The sequence below is a fragment of the Dendropsophus ebraccatus genome, chromosome 6 (assembly GCF_027789765.1).
Source record: "Dendropsophus ebraccatus isolate aDenEbr1 chromosome 6, aDenEbr1.pat, whole genome shotgun sequence".
Lineage (NCBI taxonomy): Eukaryota > Metazoa > Chordata > Amphibia > Anura > Hylidae > Dendropsophus > Dendropsophus ebraccatus.
In genome coordinates this window covers 146,843,101-146,864,971 of record NC_091459.1, presented here as the reverse complement: position 1 = coordinate 146,864,971, position 21,871 = coordinate 146,843,101, and the positions used below count along the sequence as shown (strand labels likewise).

At 44.3% G+C, this 21,871-nt stretch overlaps 1 protein-coding gene across 1 annotated transcript; it reads right to left on the bottom strand.

Moving 5' to 3' along the window:
• Window positions 1–6,214: 6,214 nt before the first annotated feature.
• Window positions 6,215–21,406, bottom strand: LOC138794527 (fucolectin-like). The gene is made up of 4 exons (XM_069973218.1): window positions 21,304–21,406; window positions 12,067–12,139; window positions 7,670–7,955; window positions 6,215–6,916 (listed from the first exon to the last, which is right to left on the bottom strand). The coding sequence occupies exons 2-4, from the start codon at window positions 12,122–12,124 to the stop codon at window positions 6,748–6,750; spliced, it is 513 nt and encodes a 170-aa protein (XP_069829319.1). The 5' UTR covers window positions 12,125–12,139; window positions 21,304–21,406; the 3' UTR covers window positions 6,215–6,747.
• Window positions 21,407–21,871: the final 465 nt, after the last annotated feature.

Genomic DNA, 21,871 nt, shown 5'->3' with positions numbered 1-21,871 from the left:
CATACAGGGGCAAGGGAGGGAAGGGAAGGGGAACAAGAAGCGGGAGAGAAGTAAGTGATGCAGGCAGGGGTGATTCTAGCCTCTCTGCTGCCCGAGGCGAACTATAGAATGACGCCCCCCCCCCCCCCGTCAATCCGCCCACATTATAATCCACTACTGCCCCCCCCCCCACTGCTGTCCCCAATAAACATAATGTTTGGTCCCTTGCTGCACAGAGGATGTCAGGAGAGGAGGGGGCTGACTTTATAGGAGAGGTCCCAGCAGCACAGAGGATGTCACGAGAGGAGGGGGCTAATCCTATAGGAGAGGTCCCAGCAGCACAGAGGATGTCAGGAGATGAGGGTGCTAATCCTATAGGAGAGGTCCCAGCAGCACAGAGGATGTCAGGAGAGGAGGGTGCTAATCCTATAGGAGAAGTCCCAGCAGCACAGAGGATGTCAGGAGAGGAGGGTGCTGATCTTTTAGGAGATGGTCCCCCTCTTCCCCCCTTATAGATGGTCCCCCTCTTCCCCCCTTATAGATGGTCCCCCTCTTCCCCCCCTTATAGATGGTCCCCTCTCCCTTATAGATGGTCCCCCTCTCCCCCCCTTATAGATGGTCCCCCTCTCCCCCCTCCCTTATCGATGGTCCCCCTCTCCCCCTTCCCTTATAGATGGTCCCCCTCTTTCCCCTCCCTTATAGATGGTCCCCCTCTTCCCCCCTTATAGATGGTCCCCCTCTTCCCCCCCCCTTATAGTTGGTCCCCCTCTTCCCTCTCTCCCCCCCTTATAGATGGTCCCCCTCTCCCCCCCCCTTATAGATGGTCCCCCTCTTTCCCCCCCTTATAGATGGTCCCCCTCTTCCCTCTCTCCCCCTCCCTTATAGATGGTCCCCTTTCCCTTATAGATGGCCCCCCTCCCCCCCTTATACATGGTCCCCCTCTCCCCCCTCCCTTATAGATGCCCCCTTATAGATGGTCCCCCTCTTTCCCCCTCCCTTATAGATGGTCCCCCTCTCCCCCTTATACATGGTCCCCCTCTTCCCCCCCCTTATAGACGGTCCCCCTCCCGCCCCTCCCTTATAGATGGTCCCCCCCTTATAGATGGTCCCCCTCTTTCCCCCCTCCCTTATAGATGGTCCCCCTCTTCCCTCTCCCCCTCCCTTATAGATGGCCCCCCCCTATAGATGGTCCCCCTCTTCCCTCTCCCCCTCCCTTATAGATGGTCCCCCCCCCTTATAGATCGTCCCCCTCTTTCCCCCCTCCCTTATAGATCGTCCCCCTCTTTCCCCCCTCCCTTATAGATGGCCCCCTTCCCCCCCCTACCTTATAGATGGCCCCCCTCTCCCCCCCCCCCTGCACAGCAGATAAAACAAAAACAAAAAACAGCACACAACTCACCTGCCCTCCGTTCCCCCGTCGAGCCTCTCTGGTCTGGTCCCGGCTGATGTGCGGCTGCCCGGGGTGTCCCGTCCTGTCCCCGGCAGCGCGCGCATCACAGAGCTCCCCGTGCGCCTGTGCCTGTGACTTCCGGCGCACGGGGAGCTCTCTGATGCGCGCGCTGCCGGGGACAGGACGGGACACCCCGGGCAGCCGCACATCAGCGGGGGACTAAGGCTGCATTCCCACGTTCCGTGATCCTGACGGATCACGGACGTGGAATGCATGTACTGGAGCCCCCCCGCCCCCGGGAAGTATCTGTAATGAGATGCTGTGAGCGGGGGAGACTGTATTCATAAGCGCCGCGCTGTAGTATCAGCACCGCGCGGCTGATTTAGTACAGCGCGGCGCTTATGAATACAGTCTCCCCCGCTCACAGCATCTCATTACAGATACTGCCCGGGGGCGGGGGGGCTCCAGTACATGGTACAGTCAGGGCCGTTTTAATACATTGGTGGGCCCAGTGCACAGCCCTCAAGAGTGGGCCCCCCCTTACCTTTCTGCACATTGTATAATGTACTGAATTTGCCCCCACACTGTATCAAGAGCCCCAGTACATACAGTAGTTACCTTATAACACTATTTCCACCATACAGTGATTACATATTACATAAAAACTGCACTAAACAAAACAGAAAGATATCACCAATGATACCATTACATAATACCGCCATACCATGACCCCTATCAGTACAAGCCTATAACAGAGTGAAGTTACATCCAGTGACTCACCGGAGGCGTCTTCTCCGATCAGTGTCTGTCACCTTTTCTTTTTCTCTCCATCCAGCCTGGGCCACCTTGAAGTCTTCTCCTGGCTGTGAATCTTCTCTCCAGAATCTGCCAGACAAATATTTTAGGCTCCAACACATACAGTAGTTAGGTCCCTTGTACCTCTATACAGTAGTTACACCCCTCTGTACTCCTACATAGTTACACCCCTCTGTGCCTCCATAGTTTTAAGGTGTCCCTGTAGTATATAGACCCTCATGTGCTCCTCCAGTTATATACAGCCCTCCTGTGCGCTCCCCCATTAGTATATAGCCCCCCTGTGCACTCTCCCCAGTAGTATATAGCCCCCCCTATGCTCTCCCACAATAGTATATAGCCCCCCTGTGCTCTCCCACAATAGTATATAGCCCCCCTGTGCTCACCCACAATAGTATATAGCCCCCCTGTGCTCTCCCCCAATAGTATATAGCCCCCCTATGCTCTCCCACAATAGTATATAGCCCCCCTGTGCTCTCCCACAATAGTATATAGCCCCCCTGTGCTCTCCCACAATAGTATATAGCCCCCTGTGCTCTCCCCCATAGTATATAGCTCCCCTGTGCTCCCCAATAGTATATAGCCCCCTGTGCTTCCCAATAGTATATAGCTCCCCTGTGCTCCCCAATAGTATATAGCTCCCCTGTGCTCCCCCATAGTGTATAGCCCCCTGTGCTCCCCCATAGTATATAGCTCCCCTGTGCTCCCCCATAGTATATAGCCCCCTGTGCTCCCCCATAGTATATAGCCCCCTGTGCTCCCCAATAGTATATAGCCCCCGTTCTCCCCCATAGTGTATAGCCCCCTGTGCTCCCCCATAGTATATAGCTCCCCTGTGCTCCCCCATAGTATATAGCCCCCTGTGCTCCCCCATAGTATATAGCCCCCTGTGCTCCCCCATAGTATATAGCCCCCTGTGCTCCCCCAAAGTATATAGCTCCCCTGTGCTCCCCCATAGTATATAGCTCCCCTGTGCTCCCCAATAGTATATAGCCCCCTGTGCTTCCCAATAGTATATAGCTCCCCTGTGCTCCCTAATAGTATATAGCTCCCCTGTGCTCCCCCATAGTGTATAGCCCCCTGTGCTCCCCCATAGTATATAGCCCCCTGTGCTCCCCCATAGTATATAGCCCCCTGTGCTCCCCCATAGTATATAGCCCCCTGTGCTCCCCCATAGTATATAGCCCCCGTTCTCCCCCATAGTATATAGCCCCCTGTGCTCCCCAATAGTATATAGCCCCCGTTCTCCCCCATAGTATATAGCCCCCCTGTGCTCCCTGATAGTATATAGCTCCCCCATAGTATATAGCTCCCCTGTGCTCCCCCATAGTATATAGCCCCCCTTTGCTCCCCAATAGTATATAGCCCCCGTTCTCCCCCATAGTATATAGCCCCCCTGTGCTCCCCAATAGTATATAGCCCCCGTTCTCCCCCATAGTATATAGCCCCCGGTTCTCCCCCATAGTATATAGCCCCCTGTGCTCCCCAATAGTATATAGCTCCCCCTCCCATATAACATTGAAAAAAACAAACACTTTTACTCACCTGGGTCCACGCGTTCCTCTTCTCTTCCCTCCTGTGGCCGCACTTCCTGCAGTCACAAGAGGCTGCACTCCCCTTACCCTCGCGCCGACGCTCCAGTGACGTCGGGCGCTAGAGGGAGAGCGCGGCCTCTTGTGACTGCAGGAAGTGCGGCCACAAGAGTGACTGACAGGGAGGGAGCCAATGGCTCTCTCTCTGTCAGTGTCGCTGCTGCTGCAGCGCTGAAGCGCCGCAGCAGCAGCGGACGGGGGCAGCGGCGGACGGGGGGGCCCTGCAGGGGGCGCCATGGAGGGGTAAGTAGATTACCCATCCATGGCGCTCCCCCATGACAGGCTGGTGGCCGGAGCCCTGTGCGACCGCATTGGTCGCACATAGCAACGGCCGGCCTGCTCGGGGGGGGCCCCTTTAACCAGTGGGCCCGGTGCACGTGCACCATGTGCCCTCTGGTTAAAGCGGCCCTGGGTACAGTCAGTGGCGGATTATAATGTGGGCGGCCGCCCGAACCGCTCATATTATAATCTGCCACTGAATGCCGCCCCCATGGTGACAGCTGGTGGCGCCGCCTGAGGCAGACGATTCAGGTCGCCTCATCATTGCGGCGCCCCTGGATGCAGGGGTGTATTCAATAGGTAGGAGATCTCCAGCAGTACATACCAGCAGAGCGTCCCATGAATAATGGTACAGAGAGCAGCAGTATGCATGAGATAAAGTCAAGTGCAAGCTCTCAGGTACATCCGGTGGAGATCTTCCCAACAGGAGACATATTGAAAAATGAACATGTGGTACAGGGGAATTCGGAGATGTGTCTCGGGTGAGACCAACAGGCCATACACATCAGGCTCAATCCGGAGTTACAGCTCTCAACGACCCTGAGGTCGGCCGTGAACTTGGATCCATTCTTCAGCTTCAGCAGGCGAAGTAAAGAACACAGCGCGACCATCCGATATCACTCGTAGCCTGGCCGGGTAAGACATAGAATATGGTATTTGGAGGTCTCTTAACTTGGCTTTTACTCCGGTAAACGTGTCCCTCATCTTCTGTAATGCCTCGGAAAAATCCGGGAACATCAGAATGGGTGAATTATGGTAAGTCAATTTACCTTGGCGGCGCGCCGTTCGGAGGATAGAATCCCTGTCTCTACTACTCAGGAGCCGTATCAGGAGGGGTCATAGAGGGGTGCCCGGCGGAGGCGGTTTAGCCGGCACCCGGTGCGCCCTTTCCACTGCAAAGGTAGCGGAGGTAGGGAGATCAGTGAGCAGGTCACGGAGCCAGCGTTCAGCAAACAGGCACGGATCATCTCCCTCAGATCTCTCCGGGAGGCCCAGTACCCGGACGTTATTCCGCCGCAGGCGGTTTTCGAGATCATCCGCTCGCTGGATCCACGTCGCCGCCACTTTATCCAGTGAGGTAAGCCGAGCTGGGACAGGCGCCATGTTGTCTTCAAGCTGGGAGACACGTTGTTCAGTGTCCCGCACTCTTTCCCGCAGCTTTTGCATATTTTGGCGTAACAACCCCACATCTGTCTTTACCTCCTCCAGCTTGCCTGTGAGGGAGGTTGTGGATGCATGTATAGCATCTAGAAGTTGTGGCGATACCTGAGCAAGCGTGGGCTCGGGCTCCTCAGGGTCTGCAGATTCGCCATCTTGGTTAGCACAAGACTGGGCCGCAGACTGTTGCTGAGTTGTTCTAGTGAAGTCTTTCAGCTGCGACTGCCTGGTTCAGTTCATGTTGTGCCTCAGGCGTTCAGAAGCACCCGGAGATAGTTTTGGGGTGATGGTATCAGGATATCTGCAGGATTATCGCCCGAAAAGAGGTGATCCTCAGACGCGTCCGCTCATGTCCACGGCTAGCTCCGCTCCCCGCCCCCTCTGTACTTAGGCCTCACACTGTGCCCTCCTCTGTACTTAGGCCCCCATACTGTGCCCCCTCTGTACTTAGGCCTCACACTGTGGCTTAGTCCTGTAGTTTATGCCCCTAGCCTGTGTTCTCTCTCTTTAGTTAGTCCCCATACTGTATACCCTCTGTATTAAGACCCCCCATATTACGCCCCCTCTGTACTTAGACCCTAATACTATGTCTCCATCTGTGCTTAGGACCACAAGAATTGAACCCCTAAAACCCTACAGGATCTTCTTTCTTTACTTGCCCCTGGTCCTTTACTTGCTCCTGGCTTGTTATTGTAGGGGTACTGATCAGCCAACCAGTGTGAGGGTCACTTTCAGCAGCACTGCCCCACAGCATAGTACAGTGTCCAGACATAGGAGGGCCTTCACATAAGGCTATTACATTTATGTCATGTGTCATGGAGCATTGAGGTATTAAAGGGGTTCTTTTAGCTTCAGGTAAGTTCACAGTAGCCATCAGTTAATTTCACCAGGGAGAGAAACGTCCGACCACAATGGCGCTGCCAGGATATTGTAGTGTTACTCGGCCCCATTCAGACACATTGGCCAGTCAAATCTACCAGACCAAGAAACACTCACCAACCGATTCTGGATACAAGAGACCCAAGCTTTATTGAAGCAGTAAATATACGGTATATACGGAGTCATTCACGACTGAAGATAGATGGAAATTCGACATTATTTCCACATCTTATCATTCATAGGTTATATATATCTAATTCCTCATTTACTAAGGCTATGTTCACACTACGTATATTTCAGTCAGTATTGTGGTCCTCATAGCAACCAAAACCAGGAGTGGATTAAAAACACAGAAAGGATCTGTTCACACCATGTTGAAATTGAGTGGATCGCCGCCATATAACAGTAAATAACGGCCATTATTTCAATACAATGGCCGTTGTTTTAAAATAACAGCAAATATTTGCCATTAAATGACAGCCATCAACTTAATTTCAACATTGTGTGAACAGATCCTTTCTGTGTTTTTAATCCACTCCTGGTTTTGGTTGCAATATGAGGACCACAATACTGACTGAAATATACATAGTGTGAACATAGCCCTAAGGTGTTTTTCATGGTGAGTGCCGCTGAAGATTCTCTTTACTTCCTTCCTCATTACGTATGGCAGTAACAATTATTCAGAGGGACTCCGTAGACCTCGACCTCACAGAAGTTCAGGTATCCTTTTACTCCAGGTTTCACGATGTTCACATATCGACCCGTCATGCCGTTACATTGGAAGGTTTGAGCACCGGCCAGAGGAATGGATGTAATTTGGGCGCATCTGCAGAGAAACAATCCATTACAATGGTGTCTGTGTGAGGAGCAAGTATTATTATTCTGAATATTGATGGCTAGCAATATCTGGCCAATGGTGGCCCCACTCCCTATAACCTCACCAATCTGCTGTATGAAAGGGACTGAGGAGTGCCATGCTTTCTTCATGGTGCACCCAGACACAGCACCCTACAAGCAGTGTGTGGGGGGGTGCCAACAACCTGCACCCCAATAATCACAGTCAGTGGGGTCCAAAGCTGGAGATACACCGTACACGGACCTCTCCTGGGCTAATAACTGAGCATGCAGAATCCAGATAATCTCTGCCTCAATCACCCATGGAGTGGGATGGGGAGGGGGGTGCAGAAGCCAAATGGTTTGCTAACTTATTTTTTCTTTATTTCTTCTATAGCAATTTTATATATCTCAACATCTATATCAACCGCAAGTCTTAACATTTGCTGCACGCCTTTGCAGTTTCCTTCTTTTTATGTCGCCAGGCATGTAAAAACTGATGAGAGCTGTTATGATCAGGACAGAAGAGAAAACTGCCCCAATTCAGATTGACAGACTACACTACTTAGTACTGCTTTTTAATGTCCCGCTCCTGCTTCTGAGGGTATATTATAGAGATATAGCAAAATTCCCTGTTGAGTGTTGGAGACGTCATAGCAGCTAGTGTACACCCATTAGTTCAAGAATGTAGAACCCTGAAAAACCACCTGAGACCAATGCTGTAAGTCCTATATGTACAACCTACCTTGGGTTGTTGTTCCCATTATTGGCCAGTGAGTCTCCAATGAGAATTTCGGCCCCATTGATGTAATCGTTGCAGCAGTCTCCTCGGCTGGTGATGGTTATATGGGATATTTTATGTGTTTCTAATAAATCCACTCTCCACCATGGTGAAAGCTCGGCTAAAGTATGAAAACATGATCCACGGGCCCACATAGGATCCGTATTTCCATCAATAGCGTTAATAGCGGCACTCAGCCCTCCATAGTTTGTAGATTGAGTCGCGCGACCTCGAAGGGCAACATTTCTAACTATAATGAAATAGAAGAGAAGAAGTAATAAAATCTAAGCTGAAAAGGTAAATTTTGTCCCCCCCCCATTCACAACTAAAAATGATAACCAAAAAATATACCACATACATATATATATATACCAACAGTGACTATACCACACACACACATATACATATATACCAACAGTGACTATACCACACACACATATATATATATACATACACCAACAGTGACTATACCACATACATATATATATATATATACCAACAGTGACTATACCACACACATTTATATATATATACAAACAGTGACTATACCACACACACACATATATACTATCAGTGACTATACCACACATACATATATACCAACAGTGACTATACCATATACATATATATATACCAACAGTGACTATACCACACACACATATATATATACCAACAGTGACTATACCACATATACATATATACCAACAGTGACTATACCACACACATATATACAGTATATATACCAACAGTGACTATACTACACACACACATATATATATATATCTATATCATAAAAATCAAAGTCTGTCTGTCTGTCTGTCCTTCTGTCTGTCTGTCTGTCCCATATAGACTTCCAAACGCCTGAACCGTTTGACCCCAAATTTGGCACACAGATACATTGGGTGCCCGGGAAGGTTATTGCGAAGTTCCCGTCCCCGCCAGATGTACAGGAGGGGAGGGGGAGGGGAAAGAGAGGCGCCTCATAGAGATGAATGGGAAAATCTCCTCACTGCAAACACAGGTGATATAATTAGCTGCAGCAGACACGGCAGTTGGAGCCTTAGCAACCAATAGGATTACTGCTCTCATTATCACAGGGAGCAATGGTTGCTAGGGAAGCTGCCTCACAACATCCACAGTAATAACTGGTAGACCCCCTACTCCATCTATACAGTACATGTATACAGGACCCCCTACTCCATCTATACAGTACATGTATACAGGACCCCCTACTCCATCTATACAGTACATGTATATACAGGGCCCCCTTCTCCATCTATACAGTACATGTATATACAGGGCCCCCTACTCCATCTATACAGTACATGTATATACAGGGCCCCCTACTCCATCTATACAGTACATGTATATACAGGGCCCCCTACTCCATCTATACAGTACATGTATATACAGAACCCCCTACTCCATCTATACAGTACATGTATACAGGGCCCCCTACTCCATCTATACAGTACATGTATATACAGGACCCCCTACTCCATCTATACAGTACATGTATATACAGGGCCCCCTACTCCATCTATACAGGACATGTATATACAGGACCCCCTACTCCATCTATACAGTACATGTATATACAGGACCCCCTACTCCATCTATACAGTACATGTATATACAGGACCCCCTACTCCATCTATACAGGACATGTATATACAGGGCCCCCTACTCCATCTATACAGTACATGTATATACAGGACCCCCTACTCCATCTATACAGTACATGTATATACAGGACCCCCTACTCCATCTATACAGTACATGTATATACAGGACCCCCTACTCCATCTATACAGTACATGTATATACAGGACCCCCTACTCCATCTATACAGTACATGTATATACAGGGCCCCCTACTCCATCTATACAGTACATATATATACACAGGACCCCCTACTCCATCTATACAGTACATGTATATACAGGGCCCCCTACTCCATCTATACAGTACATGTATATACAGGACCCCCTACTCCATCTATACAGTACATGTATATACAGGGCCCCCTACTCCATCTATACAGTACATGTATATACAGGACCCCCTACTCCATCTTTACAGTACATGTATATACAGGACCCCCTACTCCATCTATACAGTACATGTATATACAGGACCCCCTACTCCATCTTTACAGTACATGTATATACACAGGACCCCCTACTCCATCTTTACAGTACATGTATATACAGGGCCCCCTACTCCATCCATACAGTACATGTATATACAGGACCCCCTACTCCATCTTTACAGTACATGTATATACAGGGCCCCCTACTCCATCCATACAGTACATGTATATACAGGACCCCCTACTCCATCCATACAGTACATGTATATACAGGGCACAACAGATATACCAAACTGTGACTGGGTAACACTGCTACACCAGACCTGACCAATACCGCCATACTGTGACTGGATAACACTGTCATACCAGACCTTACCAATACCGCCATACTGTGACTGGATAACACTGCCACACCAGACCTGACCAATACCGCCATACTGTGACTGGATAACACTGTCATACCAGACCTGACCAATACCGCCATACTGTGACTGGATAACACTGCCATACAAGACCTGACCAATACCACCATACTGTGCTGGATAACACTGTCATACCAGACCTGACCAATACCGCCATACTGTGACTGGATAACACTGCCATACCAGACCTGACCAATACCGGCAAACTGTGACTGGGTAACACCGCCACACCAGTCCTGACCAATACCACCATACTGTGACTGGATAACACCATCATATCAGACCTGACCGATACTGCCATACTGTGACTGGATAACACTGCTATACCAGACCTGACCAATACCACCATACCGTGACTGGATAACAGCGCCACACCAGACCTGACCAATACCGCCATACTGTGACTGGATAACACCCCCATACCAGACATGACCAATACCGACACTCTGTGACTGAATAACACTGCCATACGGGTAAATACAACCCTGCAGGTATACAGGACACTACAGGTATACAGGACCCCAAAACTATACACTACAAGTGCACAGGACCTCCACAAAACTATATACTACAGGTATACAGGACCCCAAACTTTACACTACAGGTATACAGGACCCCAAAACTATATACTACAGGTATACAGGACCTCCACCAACTATATACTACAGGTATACAGGACCCCAAACTATACACTACAGGTATACAGGACCCCAAAACTATACACTACAGGTATACAGGAACTCCACCAACTATATACTACAGGTATATAGGACCCCAAACTATACACTACAGGTATACAGGACCTCAAAACCATACACTACAGGTATACAGGACCTACACCAACTCTATAATACAAGTATACAGCACCTTCACCAACTCTATACTACAAGTATACAGGACCTCAAATATACTATAGGTATACAGGAACTCCACCAACTCTATACTATAGTTATACAGGACCCTCAAACTATTTACTACAGGTATACAGGACCCCCGAACTATATACTACAGGTATACAAGACCTCCACCAATTATACACTACAGGTATCCAGGACCCTCAAACTATAAACTACAGGTATACAAGACCTCCACCAACTATACATTACAGGTATACAGCACCAACTATATACTACAGGTATATCAGACCCCAAACTATACACTACAGGTATACAGGACCTCCACCAACTCTATACTATAGTTATACAGGACCCTCAAACTATTTACTACAGGTATACAGGACCCCCGAACTATATACTACAGGTATACAAGACCTCCACCAATTATACACTACAGGTATCCAGGACCCTCAAACTATAAACTACAGGTATACAAGACCTCCACCAACTATACATTACAGGTATACAGCACCAACTATATACTACAGGTATACAGGACCCCCGAACTATACAGTTTAGGTATACAGGACCTTCACCAACTGTACACTGCAGGTATACAGGACCTCCCTCAACTATACACTATAGGTATACAGCCCCCCCAACTATGCACTACAGATATGCGAGACCCCTAAAAACTATACATTGTGGGTATACAGAACCCCTCCAACCATGCACTACTAATTTCACTGATTAACTCAGATGAAACAATACCTTTAGCTTGGCCTCCTGGGCACCTTAGAACAAATCTAATTAACACACTGACACTTTATACCCGGGCAGCGCCGGGTACATTTTCTAGTATATATATATATATATATATATATATATATATATACCAACAGTGATTATACCACACACACACATACTATATATATATATATATATATATATATATATATATACCAACAGTGACTATACCACACAAATACATATAAAGATTAGGGAACTCACATTCCTCAGCACTGCTTGTCAACAGAAGCAACAACAGGGTGAAGGTGAAGAAGATCATGGTCCCAAATCAGCCCTAAAAACACAAATATAACATTGGTGTGGGGGGGCTTAGGGGGAACTTTATTACAGTTGCAACAACATAATAAATTCTAAGAAATAAAAGTGTTATACAGTGCCCAACTAATAGTGTTATACAGCGCCCAACTAATAGTGTTATACACTGCCCAACTAATAGTGTTATACAGCGCCCAACTAATAGTGTTATACACTGCCCAACTAATAGTGTTATACAGTGCCCAACTAATAGTGTTATACAGTGCCCAACTAATAGTGTTATACAGCGCCCAACTAATAGTGTTATACACTGCCCAACTAATAGTGTTATACAGTGCCCAACTAATAGTGTTATACAGCGCCCAACTAATAGTGTTATACAGCGCCCAACTAATAGTGTTATATACTGCCCAACTAATAGTGTTATACAGTGCCCAACTAATAGTGTTATACCCTGCCCAACTAATAGTGTTATACACTGCCCAACTAATAGTGTTATACACTGCCCAACTAATAGTGTTATACACTGCCCAACTAATAGTGTTATACAGCACCCAACTAATAGTGTTATACACTGCCCAACTAATAGTGTTATACAGCGCCCAACTAATAGTGTTATACACTGCCCAACTAATAGTGTTATACACTGCCCAACTATTAGTGTTATACACTGCCCAACTAATAGCGTTATACACTGCCCAACTAATAGTGTTATACACTGCCCAACTACTAGTGTTATACACTGCCCAACTAATAGTGTTATACAGCGCCCAACTAATAGTGTTATACACTGCCCAACTAATAGTGTTATACACTGCCCAACTAATAGTGTTATACAGCGCCCAACTAATAGTGTTATACACTGCCCAACTAATAATGTTATACACTGCCCAACTAATAGTTTTATACACTGCCCAACTAATAGTGTTATACAGCGCCCAACTAATAGTGTTATACAGCACCCAACTAATAGTGTTATACAGCGCCCAACTAATAGTGTTATACACTGCCCAACTAATAGTGTTATACACTGCCCGACTAATAGTGTTATACACTGCCCGACTAATAGTGTTATACACTGCCCAACTAATAGTGTTATACACTGCCCAACTAATAGTGTTATACAGCCCCCAACTAATAGTGTTATAGACCGCCCAACTAATAGTGTTATACAGCGCCCGAATAATAGTGTTATACACCGCCCAACTAATAGTGTTATAGACCGCCCAACTAATAGTGTTATACAGCGCCCACCTAATAGTGTTATACAGCGCCCAACTAATAGTGTTATACAGCGCCCAACTAATAGTGTTATACAGTGCCCAACTAATAGTGTTATACAGCGCCCAACTAATAGTGTTATACAGCGCCCAACTAATAGTGTTATACACTGCCCAACTAATAGTGTTATACACTGCCCAACTAATAGTGTTATACAGCACCCAACTAATAGTGTTATACAGCGCCCAACTAATAGTGTTATACAGCGCCCCAACTAATAGTGTTATACACTGCCCAACTAATAGTGTTATACACTGCCCAACTAATAGTGTTATACACTGCCCAACTAATAGTGTTATACACTGCCCAACTAATAGTGTTATACAGTGCCCAACTAATAGTGTTATACAGTGCCCAACTAATAGTGTTATACAGCGCCCAACTAATAGTGTTATACAGCGCCCAACTAATAGTGTTATACACTGCCCAACTAATAGTGTTATACACTGCCCAACTATTAGTGTTATACACTGCCCAACTAATAGCGTTATACACTGCCCAACTAATAGTGTTATACAGTGCCCAACTAATAATGTTATACACCGCCCAACTAATAGTGTTATACACTGCCCAACTAATAGTGTTATACACTGCCCAACTAATAATGTTATACACCGCCCAACTAATAGTGTTATACACTGCCCAACTAATAGTGTTATACACTGCCCAACTAATAGTGTTATACACAGCCCAACTAATAGTGTTATACAGCGCCCAACTAATAGTGTTATACACTGCCCAACTAATAGTGTTATACAGTGCCCAACTAATAGTGTTATACACTGCCCAACTAATAGTGTTATACACTGCCCAACTAATAGTGTTATACACTGCCCAACTAATAGTGTTATACAGCGCCCAACTAATAGTGTTATACAGCACCCAACTAATAGTGTTATACACTGCCCAACTAATAATGTTATACACTGCCCAACTAATAGTGTTATACAGCGCCCAACTAATAGTGTTATACACTGCCCAACTAATAATGTTATACACTGCCCAACTAATAGTGTTATACACTGCCCAACTAATAGTGTTATACAGCGCCCAACTAATAGTGTTATACAGCACCCAACTAATAGTGTTATACAGCGCCCAACTAATAGTGTTATACACTGCCCAACTAAGAGTGTTATACACTGCCCAACTAATAGTGTTATACAGCGCCCAACTAATAGTGTTATACACTGCCCAACTAATAGTGTTATACACTGCCCAACTAATAGTGTTATACACTGCCCAACTAATAGTGTTATACAGCACCCAACTAATAGTGTTATACACTGCCCAACTAATAGTGTTATACACTGCCCAACTAATAGTGTTATACAGCGCCCAACTAATAGTGTTATACAGCGCCCAACTAATAGTGTTATACACTGCCCAACTAATAGTGTTATACACTGCCCAACTAATAGTGTTATACAGCACCCAACTAATAGTGTTATACAGCGCCCAACTAATAGTGTTATACACTGCCCAACTAATAGTGTTATACAGCGCCCGACTAATAGTGTTATACAGCCCCCAACTAATAGTGTTATAGACCGCCCAACTAATAGTGTTATACAGCGCCCGAATAATAGTGTTATACACCGCCCAACTAATAGTGTTATAGACCGCCCAACTAATAGTGTTATACAGCGCCCAACTAATAGTGTTATACACTGCTCAACTAATAGTGTTATACAGCACCCAACTAATAGTGTTATACAGCGCCCAACTAATAGTGTTATACAGCGCCCAACTAATAGTGTTATACAGCGCCCAACTAATAGTGTTATACAGCGCCCAACTAATAGTGTTATACACTGCCCAACTAATAGTGTTATACAGCGCCCAACTAATAGTGTTATACAGTGCCCAACTAATAGTGTTATACACCGCCCAACTAATAGTGTTATAAAGCGCCCAAGTAATAGTGTTATACAGCGCCCAACTAATAGTGTTATACACTGCCCAACTAATAGTGTTATACACTGCCCAACTAATAGTGTTATACACTGCCCAACTAATAGTGTTATACACTGCCCAACTAATAGTGTTATACAGTGCCCAACTAATAGTGTTATACACTGCCCAACTAATAGTGTTATACACTGCCCAACTAATAGTGTTATACAGCACCCAACTAATAGTGTTATACAGCGCCTAACTAATAGTGTTATACAGCGCCCAACTAATAGTGTTATACACTGCCCAACTAATAGTGTTATACAGCGCCCAACTAATAATGTTATACAGCGCCCAACTAATAGTGTTATACACTGCCCAACTAATAGTGTTATACACTGCCCAACTAATAGTGTTATACACTGCCCAACTAATAGTGTTATACAGTGCCCAACTAATAGTGTTATACAGCGCCCAACTAATAGTGTTATACAGCGCCCAACTAATAGTGTTATACACAGCCCAACTAATAGTGTTATACAGTGCCCATCTAATAGTGTTATACAGCGCCCAACTAATAGTGTTATACAGCGCCCAACTAATAGTGTTATACAGAATCCAACTAATAGTGTTATACACTGCCCAACTAATAGTGTTATACACTGCCCAACTACTAGTGTTATACAGCGCCCAACTAATAGTGTTATACACTTCCCAACTAATAGTGTTATACAGCGCCCGAATAATAGTGTTATACAGCGCCCAACTAATAGTATTATACACTGCCCAACTAATAGTGTTATACAGTGCCCAACTAATAGTGTTATACAGCACCCAACTAATAGTGTTATACACTGCCCAACTAATAGTGTTATACAGCGCCCAACTAATAGTGTTATACACTGCCCAACTAATAGTGTTATACAGAGCCCTACTAATAGTGTTATACACCGCCCAACTAATAGTGTTATACACTGCCCAACTAATAGTGTCATACACTGCCCGACTAATAGTGTCATACACTGCCCGACTAATAGTGTTATACAGAGCCCGACTAATAGTGTTATACAGTGCCCAACTAATAGTGTTATACAGCGCCCAACTAATAGTGTTATACACTGCCCGACTAATAGTGTCATACACTGCCCGACTAATAGTGTTATACAGAGCCCGACTAATAGTGTTATACAGTGCCCGACTAATAGTGTTATACAGTGCCCAACTGATAGTGTTATACAGCGCCGAACTAATAGTGTTATACACTGCCCAACTAATAGTGTTATACAGTGCCCAACTAATAGTGTTATACAGCGCCCAACTAATAGTGTTATACACTGCCCAACTAATAGTGTTATACACTGCCCAACTAATAGTGTTATACACCGCCCAACTAATAGTGTTATACAGTGCCCAACTAATAGTGTTATACACTGCCCAACTAATAGTGTTATACAGCGCCCAACTAATAGTGTTATACACAGCCCAACTAATAGTGTTATACAGTGCCCAACTAATAGTGTTATACACTGCCCAACTGATAGTGTTATACAGCGCCGAACTAATAGTGTTATACAGTGCCCAACTAATAGTGTTATACAGCACCCAACTAATAGTGTTATACAGTGCCCAACTGATAGTGTTATACACTGCCCAACTAATAGTGTTATACAGTGCCCAACTAATAGTGTTATACAGCGCCCAACTAATAGTGTTATACAGCACCCAACTAATAGTGTTATACACTGCCCAACTAATAGTGTTATACACTGCCCAACTAATAGTGTTATACACTGCCTAACTAATAGTGTTATACACCGCCCAACTAATAGTGTTATACACTGCCCAACTAATAGTGTTATACAGCGCCCAACTAATAGTGTTATACACAGCCCAACTTATAGTGTTATACACTGCCCAACTAATAGTGTTATACAGCGCCCAACTAATAGTGTTATACAGCGCCCAACTAATAGTGTTATACAGAGCCCAACTAATAGTGTTATACACCGCCCAACTAATAGTGTTATACAGAGCCCAACTAATAGTGTTATACAGCGCCCATCTAATAGTGTTATACAGCGCCCAACTAATAGTGTTATACAGCGCCCAACTAATAGTGTTATACACTGCCCAACTAATAGTGTTATACAGCGCCCAACTAATAGTGTTATACAGTGCCCAACTAATAGTGTTATACACCGCCCAACTAATAGTGTTATACACTGCCCAACTAATAGTGTTATACACTGCCCAACTAATAGTGTTATACAGCGCCCAACTAATAGTGTTATACAGCGCCCAACTAATAGTGTTATACACTGCCCAACTAATAGTGTTATACACTGCCCAACTAATAGTGTTATACAGTGTCCAACTAAAAGTGTTATACAGCGCCCAACTAATAGTGTTATACACTGCCCAACTAATAGTGTTATACAGCGCCCAACTAATAGTGTTATACACTGCCCAACTAATAGTGTTATACAGCGCCCAACTAATAGTGTTATACACCGCCCAACTAATAGTGTTATACAGTGCCCAACTAATAGTGTTATACAGCGCCCAACTAATAGTGTTATACACTTCCCAACTAATAGTGTTATACACTGCCCAACTAATAGTGTTATACAGCGCCCAACTAATAGTCTTATACACTGTGTAACTAATAGTGTTATACACTGCCCAACTAATAGTGTTATACAACGCCCAACTAATAGTGTTATACACTGCCCAACTAATAGTGTTATAGACCGCCCAACTAATAGTGTTATACAGCGCCCAACTAATAGTGTTATACAGCGCCCATCTAATAGTGTTATACAGTGCCCAACTAATAGTGTTATACAGCACCCAACTAATAGTGTTATACACCGCCCAACTAATAGTGTTATACAGCGCCCAACTAATAGTGTTATACACCGCCCAACTAATAGTGTTATACACCGCCCAACTAATAGTGTTATACAGCGCCAAATAATAGTGTTATACAGTGCCCAACTAATAGTGTTATACACCGCCCAACTAATAGTGTTATACAGTGCCCAACTAATAGTGTTATACACCGCCCAACTAATAGTGTTATACAGCGCCCAACTAATAGTGTTATACACTGCCCAACTAATAGTGTTATACAGCGCCCAACTAATAGTGTTATACAGCGCCCAACTAATAGTGTTATACAGCGCCCAACTAATAGTGTTATACACTGCCCAACTAATAGTGTTATACACTGCCCAACTAATAGTGTTATACAGTGTCCAACTAAAAGTGTTATACAGCACCCAACTAATAGTGTTATACACTGCCCAACTAATAGTGTTATACAGCGCCCAACTAATAGTGTTATACACTGCCCAACTAACAGTGTTATACAGCGCCCAACTAATAGTGTTATACACTGCTCAACTACTAGTGTTATACAGCGCCCAACTAATAGTGTTATACAGCGCCCAACTAATAGTGTTATACAGTGCCCAACTAATAGTGTTATACACTGCCCAACTAATAGTGTTATACACTTCCCAACTAATAGTGTTATACACTGCCCAACTAATAGTGTTATACAGCGCCCAACTAATAGTCTTATACACTGTGTAACTAATAGTGTTATACACTGCCCAACTAATAGTGTTATACACTGCCCAACTAATAGTGTTATACAGCGCCCAACTAATAGTGTTATACACTGCCCAACTAATAGTGTTATACAGCGCCCAACTAATAGTGTTATACACTGCCCAACTAATAGTGTTATACACTGCTCAACTAATAGTGTTATACACTGCCTAACTAATAGTGTTATACAGCGCCCAACTAATAGTGTTATACACTGCCCAACTTATAGTGTTATACAGTGCCCAACTAATAGTGTTATACACTGCCCAACTAATAGTGTTATACAGCGCCCGACTAATAGTGTTATACACTGCCCAACTAATAGTGTTATACAGTGCCCAACTAATAGTGTTATACACTGCCCAACTAATAGTGTTATACAGCGCCCAACTAATAGTGTTATACACTGCCCAACTAATAGTGTTATACAGCCCCCAACTAATAGTGTTATACAGTGCCCAACTAATAGTGTTATACAGCTCCCAACTAATAGTGTTATACAGTGCCCAACTAATAGTGTTATACAGTGCCCAACTAATAGTGTTATACAGCTCCCAACTAATAGTGTTATACAGTGCCCAACTAATAGTGTTATACACTGCCCAACTAATAGTGTTATACAGCACCCAACTAATAGTGTTATACACGGCCCAACTAATAGTGTTATACACTTCCCAACTAATAGTGTTATACACTGCCCAACTAATAGTGTTATACAGCGCCCAACTAATAGTGTGATACAGTGCCCAACTAATAGTGTTATACAGCCCCCAACTAATAGTGTTATACAGTGCCCAACTAATAGTGTTATACAGTGCCCAACTAATAGTGTTATACAGCGCCCAACTAATAGTGTTATACACTGCCCAACTAATAGTGTTATACACTGCCCAACTAATAGTGTTATACACTGCCCAACTAATAGTGTTATACAGCGCCCAACTAATAGTGTGATACAGTGCCCAACTAATAGTGTTATACAGCCCCCAACTAATAGTGTTATACAGTGCCCAACTAATAGTGTTATACAGTGCCCAACTAATAGTGTTATACAGCGCCCAACTAATAGTGTTATACAGTGCCCAAGTAATAGTGTTATACAGCGCCCAACTAATAGTGTTATACAGTGCCCAACTAATAGTGTTATACAGTGCCCAACTAATAGTGTTATACACTGCCCAACTAATAGTGTTATACAGCGCCCGACTAATAGTGTTATACACTGCCCAACTAATAGTGTTATACAGTGCCCAACTAATAGTGTTATACACTGCCCAACTAATAGTGTTATACACTGCCCAACTAATAGTGTTATACAGCGCCCAACTAATAGTGTTATACAGCGCCCAACTAATAGTGTTATACAGCGCCCAACTAATAGTGTTATACACCGCCCAACTAATAGTGTTATACAGTGCCCAACTAATAGTGTTATACAGCGCCCAACTAATAGTGTTATACACTGCCCAACTAATAGTGTTATACACTGCCCAACTAATAGTGTTATACACTGCCCAACTAATAGTGTTATACAGCCCCCAACTAATAGTGTTATACACTGCCCAACTAATAGTGTTATACACTGCCCAACTAATAGTGTTATACAGCCCCCAACTAATAGTGTTATACACTGCCCAACTAATAGTGTTATACAGCCCCCAACTAATAGTGTTATACACTGCCCAACTAATAGTGTTATACAGCGCCCAACTAATAGTGTTATACACTGCCCAACTAATAGTGTTATACACTGCCCAACTAATAGTGTTATACAGCGCCCAACTAATAGTGTTATACAGTGCCCAACTAATAGTGTTATACACTGCCCAACTAATAGTGTTATACACTGCCCAACTAATAGTGTTATACAATATACAACTAATAGTGTTATACACTGCCCAACTAATAGTGTTATACAGTACTCAACTAATAGTGTTATACAGCGCCCAACTAATAGTGTTATACAGTGCCCAACTAATAGTGTTATACACTGCCCAACTAATAGTGTTATACAGCGCCCAACTAATAGTGTTATACACTGCCCAACTAATAGTGTTAATGTTTAAATAAAACTACCAAATATCAGTCTAATAATTTGTGTAATAATAATCAGTGTAATAATTTGATGCATAAAGCAAGTTTGGAATTACAACCTGATGTGTTGCCACATGACATCCTGATATAAATTTTTGGGTAGATTTCTTTCCATGTCTTACAGTACTTTTGCTCTTTTCTGCCCATAACAACCAATCACAGCTTAGCTTTTAATGTACATGAGCCCTGATGAGATGAAAGCTGAGCTGTGATTGGTTTCTATGGGCAGCAATGATTATTCCTCCTGTAAGACTGTGATAATTCTGTACCATATTGTGGAAAAGACGCTGCCCTCACCTGTATATCCTGATTTTCTTATCTGTCCGGAATATTCTCTGAGAGTGAAGTGCAGAGACGTCTCCTGGTTTTATATATGGCATCACCTATTGATTTTTTAATGAAAATTATTGAGAATTTCTTCAGAGCTGCTATCTAAATCTGGTACGGTTAGATTGGTAATCTATTGTTTGCACAGGCTTTAGGCATGGTTACCTTCTGATATAATAATCAGGTATCCTCCTTGTAGCCAAATATTATAAAACAATTCTACATAACACTGCACCACTTCCGTCTATACGGCCCAAGAATGAACCGTATCTCCAGTCACTGATTAAAGTTCCTCATTCAAACTTATATAGGCTCCTCAGAGCTCAGGGAACTGAGGTGACCCGACCCCCCTCTATATAGTAATAATGTCCCCTGCTGAACCCTCCATACAGTAATAATACCTCCTGCTGTGCCCCCACATAGTAATAATGTCTCCTGCTGCGCCCTCCATATAGTAATAATTTCTCCTGCTGTGCCCTCCATATAGTAATAATGCCCCCTGCTGTGTCCTCCATATAATAGTAATACCTCCTGCTGT

Coding starts and splice junctions, on each gene's coding strand:
- LOC138794527 (XM_069973218.1), bottom strand. CDS start 12,124: ATGATCTTCTTCACCTTCACCCTGTTGTTGCTTCTGTTGACAAGCAGT. Junction 7,956..12,066: donor GACAAGCAGTGCTGAGGAAT/GTGAGTTCCCTA, acceptor ATTTCATTATAG/TTAGAAATGTTGCCCTTCGA. Junction 6,917..7,669: donor AATGGGAACAACAACCCAAG/GTAGGTTGTACA, acceptor GTTTCTCTGCAG/ATGCGCCCAAATTACATCCA.